At 38.8% G+C, this 21195-nt stretch overlaps 1 protein-coding gene across 5 annotated transcripts in view; it reads right to left on the reverse strand.

Annotated features, from left to right (window-relative positions):
- LOC144615080 (uncharacterized) overlaps positions 1-21195 on the reverse strand; it is a 213269-nt gene that overhangs the window by 6254 nt on the left and 185820 nt on the right. For all 5 annotated transcript variants that reach the window (XM_078441631.2, XM_078441630.2, XM_081792293.1 and 2 more), the window contains one exon: positions 3012-3105. In XM_078441631.2, the coding sequence (XP_078297757.1) occupies positions 3012-3105 (94 nt within the window). The remainder of the gene's footprint in view (positions 1-3011; positions 3106-21195) is intronic.

The following is a 21195-nucleotide window of genomic DNA, read 5'->3' on the forward strand; positions in this document are numbered from 1 at the left end:
AATGTCTAAATTTTGAAACTTTACAAGGAAAAAAAAATGTCCTCTCAGGGCTTTGGAAAGCACAAGATGAGAGCTGCTGAAGGTTATATGTCATTATATTTTCATGGAAAATCTTCCTCTGTCTCTCTCCAGGTGGCCTCAGCCTGCCCCTGTCAGCAGCAGCCTGGGTTGGAAGGAGGGAGACTCAGATTATTATCCAAAAGAGGACACCTGGGAAAGTCAAGAGAAGGAGCAAATTCTAGAGTATTTGGAATAGCTCCTAAAGATAAGATGGATGTAGTTTGAAAATAGTTACTGCCTCCATCTTGCATGAAGGACGGTAGGAAACTAGACAGCTGCTTTCCTAGGTATAAGAAGAGGAAATGACCAAGACTGGGTTAAAACTGGATTCTGCCAAAGGGGCCAGAGCATTTGTGTGCACCAGAGGCTGCACCAGAGGCTGCCAAATGTGAAATGGGGTAAGAGTGTTGGGAGCCACGACTGGTTAGTGATATCTGTAGGGCACTGAATTCCAAGGTGGTACCATTTTTTTATAATTTTTTTTAATATTTAATTATTTTTGAGAGGGAGAAAGGCAGAGTGCGAGCGGGGGAGGGGCATAGAGAGAAGGAGACACAGAATCTGAAGCAGGCTTCAGGCTCCGAGTTGTCAGCACAGAGCTCGACGTGGGGCTCAAACCCACAAACCGTGAGATCATGACCTGAGCCGAAGTTGGACGCTTAACCAAGTGAGCCACCCAGGCGCCCCAAAGGTGGTACCATTTAATCCAGATATTCAACACCCCCGGCTGGATATGTCAATCCAAAGCAGAGAACATGAGCAAAATGATTGGAGATAGTATATAGAGATTCAAACTACATTCAAACTACTACTAGTATGTAGAGATTCATACTACACATTATGAATATATACATGTACACACATACACACACACACACACACACACACACACACACATAAAACTGTAGGCACGTAAGAACAAGTAGAGAATATAGCTCAGGTGGAAAACACTATGTCCAAGTCAGATACACGTGGGGAGAAATTAAAAAATACCATAATCAATGAAGGAGAGACTTCCCTCCTTCCCTCTCTCCTGGTTTTCAGCAACTCAATGGTATGAGCAGGTAAAAGCAGGTAGTCACGTTCTGTTACGTAAGCCTAAGAAGGGTTATTTGCAACTCATAACCACAGCACTGCTAGAAGAATCTGGAAATTTTTCTGGTTCGCCTAGATAAAAAAAGATAAAACACAATCTCTGCCTTCCCAGTGTATATGTTTACATGGAAAACTATATTAGGTCACAGAACCTGACTTGGAGATTTGCTTGCAGCAATCTTATGGGGAGCGCTCTCAGGAACAGTACCAGTAATGAAATGAGAGTAGCAGAATTGGGCAGAGAGAAGTCAAACCATAGTGCAGTTTCAACAGAGCTGTTCAGGCTATTCCCCAGAATACGCTAGAGTGAGAATAAGTTTTCATAGTTGCCTTGAAGTGAGGACATGAGGTCTTTGTACCCCTCCAGTGGGCCAGTCATTGGATGGAGGTTTCCCTGGGGAGGGGTGTCACCTTGGGTGAAGCAGCTCCCTTCAGGTCCAGGGTGGTCCCCAGAGGGAGGCTCAGCTGTGAGTCCTTTGCAGCCAGCACTCCCCATAGCCAGTAGTATGAATGTCATCATCCTGAACAAGCAATCTGTCCAGCACATCAAAATGTACACTCCAGACGAAGTATGAAAAGAAACGAAAATAAGCTCTAAAACAGTAGTGTAAGATCTGGAATTTAGTCCTGGTTGATGAGTCAATTGCAAAATGAGTGGCATGGACAGCAGAGAGCGAGCATCTTTCTGATCATTCTCCTCTGTTTGAGTATCTTCTCTGAGCTGAGATTACATGTCTCTCACACCTTATGTTAAAATGTAATGAGTCCCTTGAAAATTGTGAGGCACGGAGCTAAGACACCAATGACCACTGGGAGAAGAGAATAAAGATAGGTGTGCTGGGGCGGACCGTGCTGTGAGTGTTCTCATTGGAAAATCACAATGGAGGACCACAGTGCACAGGAGGGCATTTCAAGGGCAACAGCTACCCTCGAAAAAGACGGCAAACTGCAAGCCCTAGGGAGAGGGAGAGAGCTTTTTAAGTCGAATTTGCTATTTCTTCCTATTTTACTAGCCCCTGCTGCTCATGTCCTGTTTTGAATATTCTATTTCTGTTTAACTGCATTCTGTAATTCTGTCCCCCGACAGCAGCTGCTCGGCACTTGGCAAACTCTGTGGGCAATTCAAGGATTTGTTTACCTTTGCTCGGAAGCTCCATGACACTTGTTCTTACATTCCGATAGAGGCAACAGAAGGAGAATAAACGCATAACATAGAGAACCAACTACCGTTACCTCAAAAATAGGCTGGCTCGATGTGTGTTTTCCCTTAACTGCAATTAAATATTTTTTATAATAGTGAATGCCAAATAAGTGCAATGGTCCAAGAGAAAATAGAGAAAACAAATGCTAACAGCCGCCATGTGGCAATCCCAGTTGTATTTGGATATAATCATTAACTTTGATTCTCAAGAATTTACAGGGAAAAATAATGTTATTCTCTCACATTACTCAGGAACCTTGCAAATGAACTCTCTGTCAAGTGATTTCAAGATTTGCACTTGAAAAATGTGGAAAAGGATTAGGAAGTTAGCAGGTTGGGATTGAGGGATATCTTTTGTTTTTCAAAACATACCTAGCCTGAGCTTTTAAAGAAAAGTGGCTAGTGCAGGATAGAAACCTTACAGTCAATAATCCATGGTTTTATAAGGATGGCATTTCCTTGGAGACCATGATTTTGAACGATATTATTTTTATTTTATGTACGTTAGCTGAATTCTTGAATCAATTTTCAATTTCCAGACACAGAGAACCACTTATTTAGAGTACTAAAACTTCTTTTCTCTTCTTCCTACCATAGTATCTTTTTATTTTTACAGACCCAACTAGATCTGCTAAGGCCCTGAATTCATACATACCTGTGGCTTGCTGTTTGACTTTACTGATCTTCATGAAATAAGGATCGCTTTCCACACTGTTTGCATTGGGTTTTTGTTGTTGTTGCTGTTGTTCCTGATAAAAAAAAATATGATGAGCAGTACCTTAAGTGTTTCTTTCAATTTACTTTTATTATTCTGTTAAGTATTCCCTTCCTAGAGAGCCAGACGGATATTTTCAAAAGATTTTATCCACATGACCCAAAATTAGGTGATTTTGTTCAGTCTGGGAAATCCTGATTATCATTTTATATCCTGGGTCATTTTATATTTCACTCCACTTGACTTTTTTTTTGGGGGGGGGGGGCTGGGCGCCTTTCTCTCGGAGTAGATGACAATGGCCACTCTGGTCCCATTAGGACTTTAAGCAGAGCATATACACTGGGGCGCCTGGGTGGCTCAGTCGGTTAAGTGTCCGACTTCAGCTCAGGTCATGATCTCACGGTCTGTGAGTTCAAGCCCCGCGTCGGGATTTCTGCTGACAGCTCAGAGCCTGGAGCCTGTTTCCGATTCTGTGTCTCCCTCTCTCTCTGACCCTCCCCTGTTCATGCTCTGTCTCTCTGTGTCTCAAAAATAAATAAACATTTAAAAAAAAAAGAGCGTATACACATAACAGTTACCCTAAGATTAAATAGGCACTTGTAATATAAAATTCCTCTGTCAATTATAACTTCCCCTTGTGGTTTGTGAATTATTTTATATGTTTGAAGTATGTCCCTACACCAAAGTCAGTCCTTACAAGTTCTTCCCACTTCCTCTTAAGTATGGAAATTAATCATTTGGGACTATAATTAAACATAAGATTCACAAGAAAGGAAATCTAGCACAGAGAGTTTCCTACAGACATGTTAGATAACACTTAATGGAGCATTTTATACCCTGTTAGGACTTTATGCCATGTAGTCTGTGTATAAAGTGGTTATTGAAATGGTTTTAATATTTTAAAAATTATATAATTCCTCATCTAAATAACAAAGTTGGGAGTGACACTATAAAACAGGCCACAGGCAAGTAATGTATGATACTTGTTACTCTTAGTCATTACATTAATATTAATAATACTTATAAGGAATTAAACTATTAATTTTTCATAAGACCTAAAAAAAGTCATATTATTGCAATAATTCAATCACAGAAAACACAAAGGGTGCAGGATTCCAGCTGAATGCAAATAGAATTTAAATATGTATGTTTCAGTTTAACCACATCAGTATTTGCTGTAGATGTGGCTTAGTTTTTATTCTAGCTACGTAAAAGAATTCAACCAACTTTCTTCTTTGCATACAAAGGAAATATTTTTTGCAATATGGTTTTCTGCTTCCCTGAGCTACAGAAATTTCTCCTACCCTGGCCTTTCATCCATCTTTTGAAACATATTGGAGCCTGTCCTGAAGTGAATATCATTCTTATAGAACCAAGATTCTTGCTAACTGAGAAAAGACAACTTTTTTGTGCTTACTCTCACACAATCTGGAGCGTTTGTCATTAGAGAGAGCTGCTAGCCTTACCATAGACACCCCAATCATACCCTCTTTCTTGTAGGGATTATAGTTGTGTTTGACGTAGCTTTTTCTGCCTGGAAGCAAATATAACTGAGTTATCATACCCCTAATTGTGAAAGGGAGGATTGAAACAGCAACACCAGAAGTCAGTTGGTCTCAAGGGTAATTCTTCTCACTCACCTCTGGATAATGCTGGGTGGTATTCACTCGCTATTTCTTTGGTCTGTTTAAGTCATCTCTATGCTCCATTTACACATTCCCAGTGTAGGGTCTGCCTCCAGGAGTGTTGGGACATGCCAAGTGCCTACCTCCTAAGTCAGTAAAGAATTTCCTGACTATATTAGTCAGAACGGGCTAGGCTGAGCTCCGGTAAGAAATTAACCCTGAAATTTCAATGGCTGAACAATACAAAGATCTCACGAAGTCTGATGGCCTCCTGCAGTGACTCAGCGATCCAGCTATGTCTATCTCGTGGTTCTGCTTTCTCAACAATTGCAGAAGAAGGTGTCACCTAAAGATCATACAGTTGCTCGTCCGTGTTGTGGCCCAGAAGTGACACAGGCGCTCGCACCCTGAACCTATTGGCCAGAACTAGTTGTACAGTGTTTCATCTGCAGCCAGGGTAGGTGGGCCAGGGTGGTTGAATTCTTGTTGTACTCACCTTTTTCCCAGTATAAAAGAAATTGTGGGGACATTTACACAGATCAATCTCTTCTGATCCTTTAAAAGAAGAGAGGACCAGGAATATAGGCCTTTCTTGAACTGATTCTTTAGTTTTGATATTTATGAAACAAGCGTAGCCATTAGCTTAATAAAATCTGAAACTTCAATTAGATATAAAATATTTTATAGGTCATTTTTAAAATACTTTTACATTTTACTTTTAAATTTACTTTTAAATTCCACTTAGAAATGCAAAGACTAATATTAGTGGAGAGACACTGATGTTGCAATGCCTCTTTAAATTTTTTAAAAATTTTTTAAATTTTCTTTCTTTATTTATTTGAGAAGGGTGTAGAGAGAGAGTATGAGCAGGGAGAGGGCATAGGGAGAGAGACAGAGAGAGAATCTCGAGCAGGCTCCACACTCAATGCAGAACCTGACACAGGGCTTGATCCCATGATCCTGGGATTATGACCTAAGACAAAATTGAGTCAGACGCTCAACCGACTGAGCCACCCAGGCACTCCTGAAACTTTTTCCTAGAGCCCTGGCTTCTCATCTTTGCACTGGCAACATGACTTTATCATTATTGATGATTAGTTTACCAGTTATTAATTTATTATTAATGTCTATGTTGTATCCACCCAGTCAAGCTGCGAATCAAGAAGGCCTCCTGCTCCTTTGTCTCATCCTTCATATGCAAGTAATCATTAAATTCTGTCAATTCTACCTCTTCAATATCCCTCACATCCATTCATTTCCTGGCTTCTCCACTGTCACAATATCTAATTTCACATTCCTACCATCTCTCCCCTGCATTTCTGTGAAAACCTCATAACTGGTTTTCCCGAATCTCATATTGTACACCTCCAATCCGCTTTCTGCCATTCACCTAGATTCTATAAATAAAGCATTGTATGTGTTTGTGTATTCAAATGTGGTCATATCATTGTTATCACTCACTAGATGAAGTCAAACACCCAGCCTTGCCATAGCAAGACATGATATGTCGTGCTGACCACTCCGGATTTATCACCACCAACCTCACCCGCTGCAGCTACTGAGATCAACTTGTTTTTTCTCTGGAACGCTCTTCTCTCATTATTGGAGAGTCACATGCATCTCCATATGACCTTATGGCTCCCAGTTCTGACATTTCTTTTTATTCTCCAGGACTTGATTTAGCAGTAATCTCTAAACATGGGTGAGGTTTTCTTCCTTCAAGCTTTCATGCCATGTGCTAGCCCCATCATAGCTCTTGTTGCACAAGATGGTAATTTTTCCCTTGATGCGGGTCTCTCCAACTATATTGGAATTGTTCAAATTAGAGTCCAAAGAGCACCTTTATCTGAATCATGTACAGAGCTTGTTAAAATTATAGATCCTAAGATGCCACTCTAGATCTACTGAAACAGAATGCATGGTATGAGGTCCAGGGCTCCATAATTAATTACCCAGATTATTCTGAGGCCTACCAGTGTTGAAGAACCATTACTGCAGGCTATAGGTCCTTTCAGAGACAGACTGCTTTGGTCATTTTCTCCACGTGCGTCTCTTTATGGCTAGCACAGTGCCTGGCATGGTAGGCAAGCAAGGATTTAATGCTAGAATTTAATATTAGTTGTATTCAAATGACCTGATGTTTTCATATTTATCACTAAACTCTTTTACTAAGTGTTTCTAATTTAATCATTGTTTTCTTTATGTTTCTATTGAAGTTTTATTTCTAATATTATTTAACATGTGTGAAATTTTAAAATAAGTTCTGATTTTTTTTCTTCCTAGAATTATTTTATATTTTCCTTAGCACGAAAAGGTGACTTCTAAACATATTTAGAATTTCCTTTCAAAAAGCTCCAATAAAGTTTCACTAAATGGGCTTCATAGGTAACCTGTCTCCAGATGGTTCAGCTATTCCTATGTGTATCTCTAAGATTCATTTATTGGATGAATATTAAAAAGCTCTTACCACATGTCAAGCACAGTGTTAGACACTGAGTATACATTGGTAAATGAGAGACATAGCCCTGCCCTTACAGAGCTTGCTTGTATTATTATTGGGATACAAGCAAACAAATACATGTGTTGATGGAGAAGTCATGTGTATGTTGGTGCAATACAAAATGTTAAGTTCTGGGAAAGAAATAAGTAGGGTGTTACACGGGGATAATGAGATGATGAGTGTGGGGACTTATTTAATGTCCAGTCCAGGCTTCTCTGGGGAAACAGGCAAAGCTAAAGGGTGAGTGGAATCATCTATGAGAGACGAATGCTCCAACACAGAAGGAACAGCAAATGCAGAGCCCCTAGGGCAGGAACTTGGGTGGTCAGGAGCCTGGAGGAAGCCTGAAATGTCTGGCTTAAATCAACAATAATTGCTGATGAGTTCTATGGGGAAAAGTGGGGCAAGGTGGAATTAGGGAGAAAGGAAGGCAAGTTCTGTCTTTAATATTTATGGCATCATTTACTGCTAGCAGAAAGCCTAGGAGAGAAACAAATTGGGAGTGGAGGAGGCCACAAGAGTTTGGTTTAGGAGATGCTAAGCTTCAGATGCCTCTGAGGCATGTAAGTAGAGATCTCAAGTAGGTAGTTGATTAATTCATATAATATTTAAACCACAGAGGAGGCTGACAATGGTATTAACTTTAGGAGTACTTCCATTTTCTTTATTATTATTTTCTTAGCTATCTGTGACCACTTTCACAATTCATGTAGAGATAACCTCTAACTTTACCTTTCTACCCTGCTGTGTCGTTCTGCTCTGAAGAAACTCAGAAGACAGAACAAATTTATTTAAATTCTAAAGTAATTTCATATTTGAACTGGAGTAAAATTATCATCTATATTTAACCCCAAGACATGTCTGTGAACAAAGTATGAATAAAAGAAATTGGCCTTAGAATTCAAGAAAATATATGCATTTATTCTCACTTTATTGTTGAATAATCCTAATGTCTCTTCTTGCTGTTTTACAGACTCTGAATTGACTATAAATTTGCAATGATAGCTGTTTTACATAGGAGAGAATAAATTAGTCACTGAGCTCAAAAAGCATTTACTGAGCAAAATCTTGATGGCAATAGATAATTTCTACTAAGGGGTTACCAAGGTATAGACACCACTGTTTTTACATATAATTTTTAGTTTGAATCTCATAAACAGTCCAAGAAGCAAGTACTATCATAGTCCCTATTTTACAAGTCAAACCGAGGCTATACAGCAATTACATATCTTTCCTTAAATCTCAGGAAGTAGCAGAGAGAGGACTCAATATCGTTCACCTGACACCAAAAGTTCTATTAAGAAATTTTCTATTAAAAACTATGAACCATATGAAAGAATATAGTGCATTTAAATGATTTATAATTCAGTCAAAGGAGGAGAAAGTGAGACAAGGGATGCAATTCGTTGAGTGACTACACCCACTCTGTCATGTCTAAGGCACAGAAGAAACCTTTCTTCCTGGTGAAACCACCTTCCTTTTCCCCTCTGCTCCACATACAAGCATATAAGTAGGGAGCTGTATTGAGCGGCCTCTAGAGCCCTATGGAGGCCATAGTTTACAGAGTTGAGGCTGGAATCCCAGGTGAGGCTGATTTCTAATCCCAGGCTGGACACAGATGGAAGAACCAAAGCAGACTGCTTTGGTGTCAAGAAATTGATGCCTATGAAACTTAGGGAAATGGAGTGTTCCATGTGTATGTGCTCAAGCCTCACTCATTCAGAGTCTTTGTTGGCATTTAGGAGTAAATTTCAGTTGATATGTGTTATTTTTACCTTGACTTCCTTCCTTCCTTTCATATATAAACATTATATATATATATATATATATATATATATATATATATATAGAGAGAGAGAGAGAGAGAGAGAGAGAGAGAGAGAAACCACGAATGGGGGAGAGGGGCAAAGGGAAAGAGAATCTTGAACAGGCTCCATGCTTGGAGTGGAACCCTATGCAGGTCTCAATTTCACGATGCTGGGATTATGATCTGAGTCAAAATTAAGAGTTCAAACACTCAACCAACTGAGCCACTCAAGTTCCTTATTCTTCATTATCCTTAATACTTTTGATGTGTTAGGACTTTGAATACAGTTTATCCTTTTCTTCACAGAGATTATTTACTTTGAAAATATAATTGTGCCTTCTATGATGTGAAGCTCATAATTTGAGACTTCAATAAGCCAGAATTTAAATTTGCCAACTCTGCAAGATTCTTATACACTCAAAAACTACCTTCCTCTAAATGAACACCCTGTGCTAGGGGTGATTGTAGGTATTCTGTAGAGTTAAGAAATAGCTTATGGTTTAAACCCTGGCCTACTAAGTGCATAATTTTGAGCAAGTCACTCAACTTTTCTTTCTTTCTTTCTTTTTTCATCCAAACTTTCTGGGCCTCAGTTACCATAGATATAAAAGGAAAGTGATAGGGCACCTGAGCGGGACTCAGTTGGTTAAGCATCCTACTCTTGACTTCAACACAGGTCACAATCTCGCAGTCTGTGGGATCGAGCTCCACATCAGGCTCTGCGCTGATAACATGGAGCCTGCTTGGGATTCTCTCTCCTTCTCGCTCTCCCCCTTTCCCCTGCTTCTCTCTCACTCAAAATAAATAAATAAATAAATAAATAAATAAATAAATAAATAAATAAAATAGATCAACTTTAAAATGAAAGTGATAATAAGATCATGGTAAGGTTCGAATGATATATACACTGGAATGCTTATACCAGATAATACTGACACACAGTAAGTACTCCAGATGCTAGATCCCATTGCAATATATCCTTTTGCACTTTTCACAAAACCTTTTACCTGCAATTACTAACCTACTAGATATTCTCTTAATTCCTGGACTATATCCCCTCAATTTTCCCTATGCCACTGAAATACACAGCATAATCCATAAAAAGAATATCTATTGTGTCATTTTACTAAGTCTTTGCATCTCATTTCGATGTCTCTCATTTTGATCCATTTTTTTATACATTTTATATTTTATAAAAATTATCCACCTCTATTTCCCATGGTTTCTAGGTGATTCCAACTCTGCACTGCCAACAGCATTTTCAATATATCCCTTTTTCATTTTATCCTCATAAAAACGCTTCAAGATATGTTTTATTATCCCCATTTTACAAGGAAGGCAAATACATACCCAAGGCTGTGTATTAAAAGAGTCACCACCAGGATTCAGATCGAAACTATGCTGTTCCCCAAGTTACTCAGAAAAAATAAACTAGAAATATTAGTTATGTGTTAATTTAAGGGGTGCTTGCCTTGAGTGCAATGTGATCCTAAAAGAGAAGCCCAGAGAAGGTACAATTCTATATGGAAGGCTTCAATGGGAAAGTGAGGCCTGAGTTTGTCCTGAGGGAGAATTTTGATTAGAAAGCAGATTAACGGCAGCATTGCCTAAGCAAGTACATAGAGCCTGAAAATAAAAAGTGGCAAATCCAGGATACCATGAAGAATACTTACTTGAACAAAAGTTGACTCTTGTGAAGTAGAAGGAGATATGGATAAGTAAAAAATGGGCCAAGATGCAGAGGGTTATAAAAACTAAGTGAAGAATTTTGAAATTAGTAAAATACAACTTTTCATTTTTGATAATTTTTAACATTTTGCACCTCTACTAGTACCATGCTTATTCTGCTTGACTTCATTACAATTCTCTTGTATCCCTCAAATTTCAGCTGAAATGTTTTCTCCTCTAGGACGTCTTCTCCAGGGGAAGTGAAGCATCCTCCTCCCATAGATCTAAGCCAGAAGAGTGTAGCACTTCTCCCATTAATACAATGATTTCTCACCTATTTGTGTCCCCCACAGAATTGTGGAAGCGCTGGAAGACAGGAAGTGTGTTATATGTGTTCTTGGATCCCCAGCATTCCGTCCTAATGTCTAGCACACAGCAGGTATTTAATAGATTGTACTTCCAATGCATTGTGTATTACATGCTTTTGCTGAATCGCTGTAATCATACAAGAGTTTAATCCTGTGACCCTGATTCTCCAGTGTTAGCCTATCAAAATCAACAGTGGGAAAAAATACTTCAGTTTAAATAGATTTGACAAACGAGGCAAATGTGATTTCATGCAAATCAAAAGTTATGAGGCAAAAATTTGTGAGCAATTTTTCTAATGAGGCTCATATTCATATGATTCAACAGGAGGTTTTAGAGAATTATTGTTAAACTAAACTGTTCATAACTTTTGGATTTCTTTTTCATAAGCATAGTCTAGAGCAATAATTTTAATTCACCATGGAAAAGTACACATATTTATAATCTATAAGTAAGAAGATTTTACAGCATTACAAGACCACAGTGTCCTGTATCTATTCCTTTTACCCTTTCTTGCTTAGCATACAATGTACCAAGGAAATCTAGCATTCTTTGTGGAGGAAAAAGAAAAAAGAGTAAATTTCCATTGCCTTATTTCTAACTCTGGCCTTAAGCAATGGAAGATTTTGAATGTGCCAAACAATTAAAAGTCTCCATTACATTAAATGAATTGGCCTAAATGAAATTTTATCTATCGTACCTGGTGAAATCATTGCATTGCCCTTCCTGAAGAATGATCCAGTTATTAAGAAGAGATTGAGTGTGGATTCAAGTTAAATTTTATATTAATATTAAAATATATTTCCCTTTAAAATTTTGTACATTTATTAAATCATTTTTATAGGGGAAAAAGAGGATAATTTAATTGATTTCCACCATTGCTCAATGAATACCACCAGCTGCAGGCAAAATCCATTAGAAGAACATCTCTACCAGAATGAAACACAAATCCAATGAACACTTATATGCAACATTTGGAAATTCAGGCTTCAGGCTGATGAAAGTGATTCAAATGACTGCCCCTCATTAAATGTTGAGAGCAAAACAGAGCTGATATGCCACTCTAAATGAGCAACTGTTTCAACTATTATAAAGGGTAGTATAGTGAGTGTCTTACACATTTCTTTTTTTTATAAATGAATTAACCTAATAGTCAATGGCATAACTCAACTATGAATGCATAAATTACTATATCCATAACATATATTCCAAAGTAGAAGACAAATAAAGAGAAGTCATGCTGCTAAAAATAGAACTAATAAATGCCATATTTTTGCTCACAGAATCACTCCCAAGTATAAGTAAATCTAAATTCATTTTTGTTGTATTAAAATGGCATACTATTTGAGAAAAAGATTGCTATTTTTAAATTGTGTGCTTATTGCATTGGTGGAAGTTATTCAATACATCTCAAAGAATAACACTTTAATTCATTTTCCATTTTGAACATTTAACCAAAAAATCCTCTGTTATCTTTTAGATCATTTCAGGAATATTGAACTCAATTAGTCTGGGGAAAAAAGATGGATAAAAATTGGTTAGCTCATACATAAAGAGTAGTCAAAGAATCACTAAATGCCAGAGATAGATTATAGCATGGGTTTTTCAAATAATGTATTTTCGTGTCTGTCAACAAACAGAATTAGAAAAGAGAGTTTTTCCTAAAAGAACATGGGGAAGGAATGGAAGAGAAAGATGTAGGAGTGTTTTGACAGCTGTGACCACTAAAGGGAGTGGTAAGATGAATGAGAATGAAGAAAGGAGAGAAACACTCCAAAAAGGAAAAGGATCAAACAGAGTGCTCGGAAAGTTCACCCTTCACCTCCTGGGATTCTCCCACGCTATATATGGGATACAACCATACCATATCAAGGTTTAACAATTCTCTCCATCCTGGGGACTTTGCCCTTCCCATTTTTTACTAATATTCAATAGAGTAGTTCTTACCAGTGACCCCAGCTCTCCTTGCTCCGGCAACACATGCTCCTCTCTTGCCCCTTCCTACCTATGGGCAGTAATGCTCCCTCTGTGGTCAGTCCCTGATACTTCAGTAGAATTGATCATTCATTTAACCCCATCTACACCACAGTGATCTGCTCATTAACTTCTCCTTAGTTAAACCCACCAAATGTGCCTTCTCTTGACTTTTAGGACCCTTATACAGCCCAGAAACAGTTCTATATTATACATCACATGCTTCTCCCACAGAAGTTCTCGGGCAGTCAGAGAATTGGTTGCTCTGGAAGGGTAGAGCTAGAAACAACAGGTCTATAAACATCATCTCACCTTCTACTGACCAGGATCCACATACCTGAGAAATTTGTCAGAATGATTGCAAGTAGCCCCAACACCTATCATATATGTGATTGACAAAGAAGAGGATATTGCTAATAAAATACAATGGGTTATCAGGGGGTATTTAAAATAAACAAATACAAATATTACTTACAATCTTCACCCCACAAAAATGTTAAAGAAATATTTCCTTTAAGGTCATTCTATGACAGTTCTATGTTTCTTTCTCACAATATTACAAACTATAGAAGTTTTCTTATTTGTTTTTGTTTATGTCTGTCTCCCTCACTTCACAGAAGCTACATGATAGCCCATGTCTGCATCTTTGTTGAGTCTTTCCAGTGTCAGAGCAGAGTACGTGGTACAGAGCAGTAGCCCCAAAAATAATGTTTATGAATGAGTTATTGAAAATAGGTTTTCCTAAATGCTTTTTAGTTTAAAATGTATTTGTTTTTGAAAGAGAGAGAGAGTGAGTGTGTGAGAGGCAGAGAAAGAGGGAGAGAGTAGGGGAGGGGTAGAGAAAGAGGGAGAGAAAGAGAATTCCAGACAGGCTCTGCACTGTCAGTGCAGAGTCTGATGTGGAGCTCAATCCCATGAACTGTGAGTTTGTGACCTGAGCTGAAACCAAGCGTCAGAGGATTAACAGACTGGGTCACCCAGGCACCCCTTTTCTAGGTACTTAATAAGCCCTGTAATAAGAGCTCTCATGGAGCTCATAGCCAAGAGGAAAAACAAAAAGTAAACAACTACAATAGGGTGTGATAAATGTGAGGTACCAGGTAATAAATTAAGAAGAGAATTTCTTCTTAATAAATTAAGAAGAGAATCTCCAAAGAAGAGAAGTAACTTGCCTAATTTCACATAGCTAGCAAGTAGAAAAGTTGAGATTTGAGCCTATATCTGTCATCTATGTCTCTATTCTGTTTTAAGGAAGCTCTGAGTATTCATTCATCAATTTATTCAGTTAATATTTATATAATGTTTGTTTTATACCATACACTGTTTGAGGCACTAGACATATTGCAATAACAAAAGAGAAAAAGCCCCTTCTTTCATTGAGTTGACATTCAAAGTTGCAAAGACAAACAACGAAAACAAATCAATAAGGTATATAATAAAATATCTGAGTCATTGTTTTTGGAAGAAAACTAAAGCAGAGTGAGGGGATAGAAATAGTCAGCAGGTTGCTATTTTAAGCTGAGTGGTCAAGGAAGACCAATCTGAAAGCTGGACAGTTGCATTATAGGGCACATTTGGGCATTTTCCTCCAGGCATTTGTAGCCCTTCCTGGGCACCAGCATGGCTCCCTGTTTCCATAGCAATTACCCTAGTCCTCGTTTTCTCACATTTGATTCAACTGCAAGAGTTTTCTGATTTGTCTGTCTACCTCTTCTGTCCTCTGCTATCAGATTAATCTTGCTTATGAAACCAAACAGAGGCTACATTGCAGCCTCCAATCTTATCCAGGCAGCTATGCCTAAGGGCCAACTCAATGCAGTGGCCTGTTTGAGGAAGGGATGTTTGACCAAAGCCTTGACTAAAATGAGAGACCAAGCCATGAGGACATGTGATGGGAAGAGCAATTAAAAGAAAAATTCCCCTAAAACGAGTGCATGTTTGGCCGGTTGCAGGTAGAACAAGAGCAGTGTGGGAGTAAGCAAGAGGAAAGTATGAGGAAAAGAGATTGGAGACATAGCCCTTGTAAGCCTAGTATGGACTTTAAATGTTATCCTAAGTGTAAGGGAAAGCCACTAGAGTAGGAAGGTATTAATTCGCTCTCTTAGCAGGAAAAAGGTTTCACATAAGGATAAGGAGGTAAGATTTGGCCTGAAGATAGGAGAATGAGTTGGAGTTGTCTCATGGCTAGAGTGTCCATGTAGAAGGAATCTGCAAGGTTGGACGGCATGATCAGAAATAAAATTGTTAGACTACCTAATCCTTGCTCCTGGAAAATCTTACAAACCAGCAGCATCAGCATTACCAGAGATGTTGTTAGCAGCGTAGAGTCTCTGGCTTTTCTCCAGATCCACTAAATTATAATTTGCATTTTAAATAAGATTAGGTAAATTATAAGCATGAAAAGGGATGGTGCATAAGAGGGAATAAATAATAAGTGGTCTGGTGTTGCAAGATTCCAGGGATTAGGCAAGAATGGGAATAGAGGCCCAAGGGGCTGGATAGTTAGGTTGGACCCAAGGGGGAGGGCTTTAAGTACCATGATTAAGAGTCTGGAACATTCTGACAAGTGAAAACATTTCCAGATCACCACAACATAATAACTGCCTCACAATGACTGGGTACAACCATCTGTGAAATTCAATACTTAAAAAAAAAAATTAGAAAAATTCTTGTATTATTTCAAATAAAATCAAGTGGATTAAAAATATGGATAGAAACGTGTTGTTTTTCTTTAAACAGGGCCACATTAACGTCTAATTCAGATAAAAATTGTTATCTGGTTAAATACGGTTACTCACCCCATGTTAGTTTATATCCATCCCTCAGAAGCCCTGAAATATGCTGAACAAAATGAGAAACAAAATAGCCTTTGTAGATGTACATCAGTGAGTTGTTTATTCTTTTCCTTTCTCATGTTCCAGAGGGCAGGTTAAATTGCAAATGTGTTCTTTCTAGGAATGTAAATGTGATCAATTACAGGGCTTTTCCCCTCTCTGTTTTGGTACACAGGCTGTTCCACTTTCTCTTGCTTCTTCCTAAACATGATAAATAGGAATATTCAGAATTCACCACAACTGGAGAAGGGGTCAAAATAACAGAGAAATTGACAAATCCAAAAAAAATGACTTGAATGTTAATTTTACTGGAATAATGTTTTACAAGATGTTTTTTAGTTTTCATTGCTTCTTTTAATATTTTTCCTTCATTGTTATTTCAGCAAGCTTGAGCTTTAAGAAGCATCAGGATGGACAGATAGACATAGTAGATGCCCAAGGGCCTGAGAGCTGCCCAGAGGGAAAGTATGAAATGAAGGGCACCGTAAAAACAGGGAGCTTCAGCCAGGCCTCGTAGACTTCAGAGATAGATGACATCAAGAACTTGGCAGAAATTCAGTGTGCAGGGACAGAAGTTCACTAAGGGAACAGAGTCGAAGGCAGAGAGGTAATTGGGAGCCGGATCAGGAAAGGCCTTACATACGTGATGAAGAGGCTGTGTTTACCTTGACCCCTGAGCCATATGTATCTCTTCTTCTACCCCCTCCATCCAAGTCATGATCAATCCTCATCGACAATAGCTTCCTAAATGACTATATCACTTTCATCTTTGCCCTATCCTAAGGCCCCCAATTTAATCCATTCTTCACAGGGTAGATAGAGGGTAAATCTTGTCACTCTCCTGCTAACAGTCCTTCACAGACTTCCCAGTGCACTACAAATGAAGTCTGAATTCCTTAGTACTTGGTCCAAAAATCTACACACTGGGGCTACCACTCTCCTTCTTGCTTATACAGTGGCCTCTGATTCCTCCAATGTGTCAAATTGTTTCCTATTTCAGAGCATTTGCATCAAAAATTCTCTCTGCTGACATGTCATCCTCTATTCCATCCCAAGATTTCTAGCTCCCCTCTGTCAACATAACATCTCCCCAAGAGAGACCTTTCTTGATTGTTCCATTTAAAGTAGCCATGTTCCATTTAAAGAAGCCACAGTCTAAATTTTCTATAATATCACCTTATTTGTTTCCTTCATGTGTTAACCCAATTCACACTCTTTATCTGTTTACCTGCTTGTTATCTTTCTCCCCGTGTTAGTTTTCTGTTGCTGCAGAACAAACTTAGCAACTACAAACAACACACAGTTGTTATCTCACGGTTTCTGTGAATTAGTAGTCCAGGCAGGCTTAGCTCCATCCTCTGCTAGGCTGCAATTAAGCATGTCAGCCAGGACTGGGGTTACATCTGGAGGCTTGATTCGGTTTCACTTCTAAGTTCACTTATGCTGTTGGCAGAATTCATTTCCTTGTGACTGTAAGACTGAATGAAAGTCGCAACTTCTTGCTGTCGCCTAGAGATGATTCCTTGCCATGTGAGCCTCCTAACATGGCCCCTTCCATCTTCAAATTCAGCAAGGGAGGAAGTCTCTAAAATAAGTCTGCTAGCAATATGGAGCTTTTCATAACATGATCACAGCATAACCATCCTATCACCTTTTCATATTCCATTGGCTAGAAGCAAGTCACAGGTCCTACTTACACTCAAGTGGAGGTAATTATAAAAGGATGTGAACACCAGGAGGTGGGAATAATGGGTGCCATCTTCAAGTCTGTCTTCCATAGTCTGTCCTTTGGCCCCCAATGATTTATATCCATTCCACATGCAAAATACATTCATCTCCCTACCAAGGTTCCTATTATAGCATCCTATCATGGCATCCTAACATAATGTCAGTTCAAAGGCCAACATCTCCTCATCTAAATCAGGTCCAAGTGAGGATGACAATCCTAGGTATAATTCATGAAGTGCAGCTTCTGAGACACTATTTCTGTCCACCTATGGATCTGTGAAACTAAAAGGCAAGTTACTCCAATACTGCCTCCAACTGCCTCCAATACTGTCTCCAATACTCTCCAGTTAGAATCTTTATTCTGTGAATGTGGAGATTAAGCCAATCTTATTCTCTGCTGTATCTTCGAATGAGCTCTATACCTAACTCACTATAGATGTTTAATAAATACTGCTTAATAATGAATATATAATAGAAATCTCAGCAAGCACACAGATCCTGGTCCTGAGGTTTGATAAGAACCCAGAGAATGAAGCTTGAATCTGAGAGTAAATTAGAACTAGAACTAGAGAGAGGGAGAGAGGAAGAGAGAAAGACAGACAGATAACAGGACTGGAATATATGATCAGAACAAGACCAGTAACAAAGTGGATGCCACTGAACCAGGTTCTTATGTTATTTCATTAATCCATTTAATAAGCATTTATATGGCTCTACTACAATGCTAAAAATGGTGGTATCAGAGATACGATAGAAAACAAGATACAGTCCCTGCCTTGAAATAATTTACCGTCTAGTGGGAGAGACTCGATACAAAATGATAAATGTTGAAATAAATAAACAGAAAGTTAATGAAATACATGGGAAGAATAACTACTTTTTCATGGAGGGATATCAGAGAATCATCTGAGGGGTAAATGACCTCTAAATGTAGTCTTGAAGGTTACATAAGAGTTACGTAACAGCTAACTCAACAATTGCTCCCTGGATTATGCAGGAAAGGGGGAAAAAATGATGTCCCAGGAAGAAAAGAAGAATGCATGTTAAAATCCCAGCAGTGAAAGAGAGTGTGGCACATTCAGGAAACTAAAAGAAGGGCTCTATAGTAAAATGAGGAAAAGTGTCAAAAGGTAAGGCTAGGCATTTGATAAAAGGGGACCAGATCATGACATGAAATTTGTACTTTATTTTGACCACAGTGGAGAGGCATTATAGTGTTTCAAATAAGAAGATTAAAAAAATCCAACTTATGCTTTAGAAAGCACTCTGAGTTCAGTGTAGATAACCAACTGGAATGGGAAAGACATAAAGACAGCGACTAGCTCAGAGAAAGCTGTTGCTGGAATGTAAGTATGACATGAAGGAGGCTGGAATGGTAGAGTCAAAAAACACAGAGGAAACAGGTGAGCCACACTGGGGGAGTAGATGGATAGAAGAAGTTAGCAATCATTTGCATGCTGAGGAGGGGAGTGAAACAGTAAGGATATGAGGATGAGTTCTAGGTACCTGTCTTTGAAAAGTGGGTAGAGAGTGATACCATTTGCTGAGGTAGCCAATAAAGCAAGAGAAGAGGTTGGGTGCTGGATAGGATGGGGCTAAGTCAAGCTGGAATATTTTAGTTTTGAGTTGTCTCTGGGAATTCCAAGTGGAGAGGACTGGAAGGCAGTTGGATATACCTGGCTCTAGAGCTCAAGAGAAAGACCTCATCCAAGCTTTCTGACGTCCTTCTTCCCATCTCTCCAGGTGAGGGAAAAGATTAGCCACAAAGTCTAGGTACTAAGGAATGACTGTAATGGAAAAATGAGACATGCACGCTGCCTGTTACGTAATTCAGAGGGACTTAGAGACAAGAAATCCAGCAAATAGTTTCCTAAATATTTCTCCACATTATAGTAGGTAGCTCATCAGTTTAAGACTTCTACTCAAACATGGAAAATTGTGTTTATCTCTGCTCTCAATGGAAATAATATTAAAATATAAATACTGTTTTTAAAAAAAAAAGTATAAATCCTAACGACAAAGAGAAAATGAGCAGGAATGAAAGTGAAAAAATGTCAACAAACGTTAACATGCAGAAAGGAAATAGTGGGGTGGCAGCTAACCTAGTGGGTAAAAGGAAATTGAAACCTAGGCCTTTATAGCTGGAGCCAATACTAAAAAGCAGGTTTTCCCCTACAGATTACTGGAGATTTGGAACTTGAGACACTAGGCATATTGACTGGCCATAGTGAGGGATGGAGCTGGAAATTAGTTGAAAAAAATCTGTATATGGAATAATCAGACATCCTTCTTCCTATTCCCTCAACCTCGTCCTGCACAGCCAAGTTAATGGCTCTTTGTAACTTTTCCAGAAAACCAGATGTTTAGTCTCTGAGAAACTGATCCTTAGGGACTCTGGAATGGAGGGACCAAGAACAATAGAATATGATAGTGCTGAAGTGAAAAAGGAGGATGAAGTGAAAACATACATTTCCAAATAGTAATTTCTTATAAACTTTCCAGCATTATTTCATTTTGAAGTAACATAGAGGTAATAATTCAATAAAAATTTAAATTTGCCTAATAAGAGACTACCAAATCATTCAGGAATCCTTCCTCTGGTAATGTTTTGTTTTACTTTTATTTATTTATTTACTTATTTTTGAGAGAGAGAGAGAGAGAGAGAGAGAGAGAGAGAGACCAAGCACATGAGTGTGAGCAGGGGAGGGCTGAGAGAGAAGGGGAGAGAGAATCCCAAGCAGGCTCCATGCCCACTGCAAGCCTGGAAGGGCTCAATCTCACTACCATGAGATCATGTCCTGAGCTGAAACCAAGAGTCAGATGCTTAACCGAATGAGCCACCCAGGTGCCCCAAGGTAATGTTTTACTTATTTATTTTTTTATGAAGGAAGAAATAGGCAAAACTATTCAGATCTTGAGACACCAACACACCTTAGGACAATGTTCTTCACTTTGCTTGTGATGTAAGGGAAAGAAAACAGGACATCAACTTTGGAATCAACATCTCTACAACGTGGTCTCCTGCCTGATTCTTCTAGGACTAGGAGTATTGGAAATAACAAAAATATCAGCAGAGACTTGAGTCCCTGGAAAATTTGAATGGATCTTCTCAAGTTCCTCATCCCTCCAGTAGAGGATTCTTCCAGTGAAAGGATGTGGGCAGTTCCTTAAATCTGAAGATGTTGGAAGATTAGTACAGAAGAAGAACCCAATCCTGCTCTTCCATAAGGGCTCCAATTATCTGCCCTCAGCTGTTAGAGTCCCTGCTGCATCACCTCTCCTGGGTTCCCTCCTGTAAGACATGGGGAGTGCTCCTGCATTGCCTAGTGATTCCAAAGCCTGCCATACCCCTATTTTCCCAACACTAACTCAGAGACTTGAAGTATGAGAAACACCTCTTTGTCTTTACCCTACTAGCTGGAATCTCTGGGTGGAACCTACTAACCTATCCAAATCCAATTGTTTCACCCCATTGTTTCTCCTCTCCTAACCCAAATCAGCAACACTGCAACAGTGAAATTCTTCTCTAGTATCATGAGACAGAGTTGAACATCTGCTGCTGGTTCTGTGACCCTGAACTATTCAACCACTGTTCTTATACCTTCCTGCTCGACTTCAGAGA

This window comes from Panthera onca, chromosome F2 (assembly GCF_046562875.1).
Source record: "Panthera onca isolate mPanOnc1 chromosome F2, mPanOnc1 haplotype 2, whole genome shotgun sequence".
Taxonomy (NCBI): Eukaryota; Metazoa; Chordata; class Mammalia; order Carnivora; family Felidae; genus Panthera; species Panthera onca.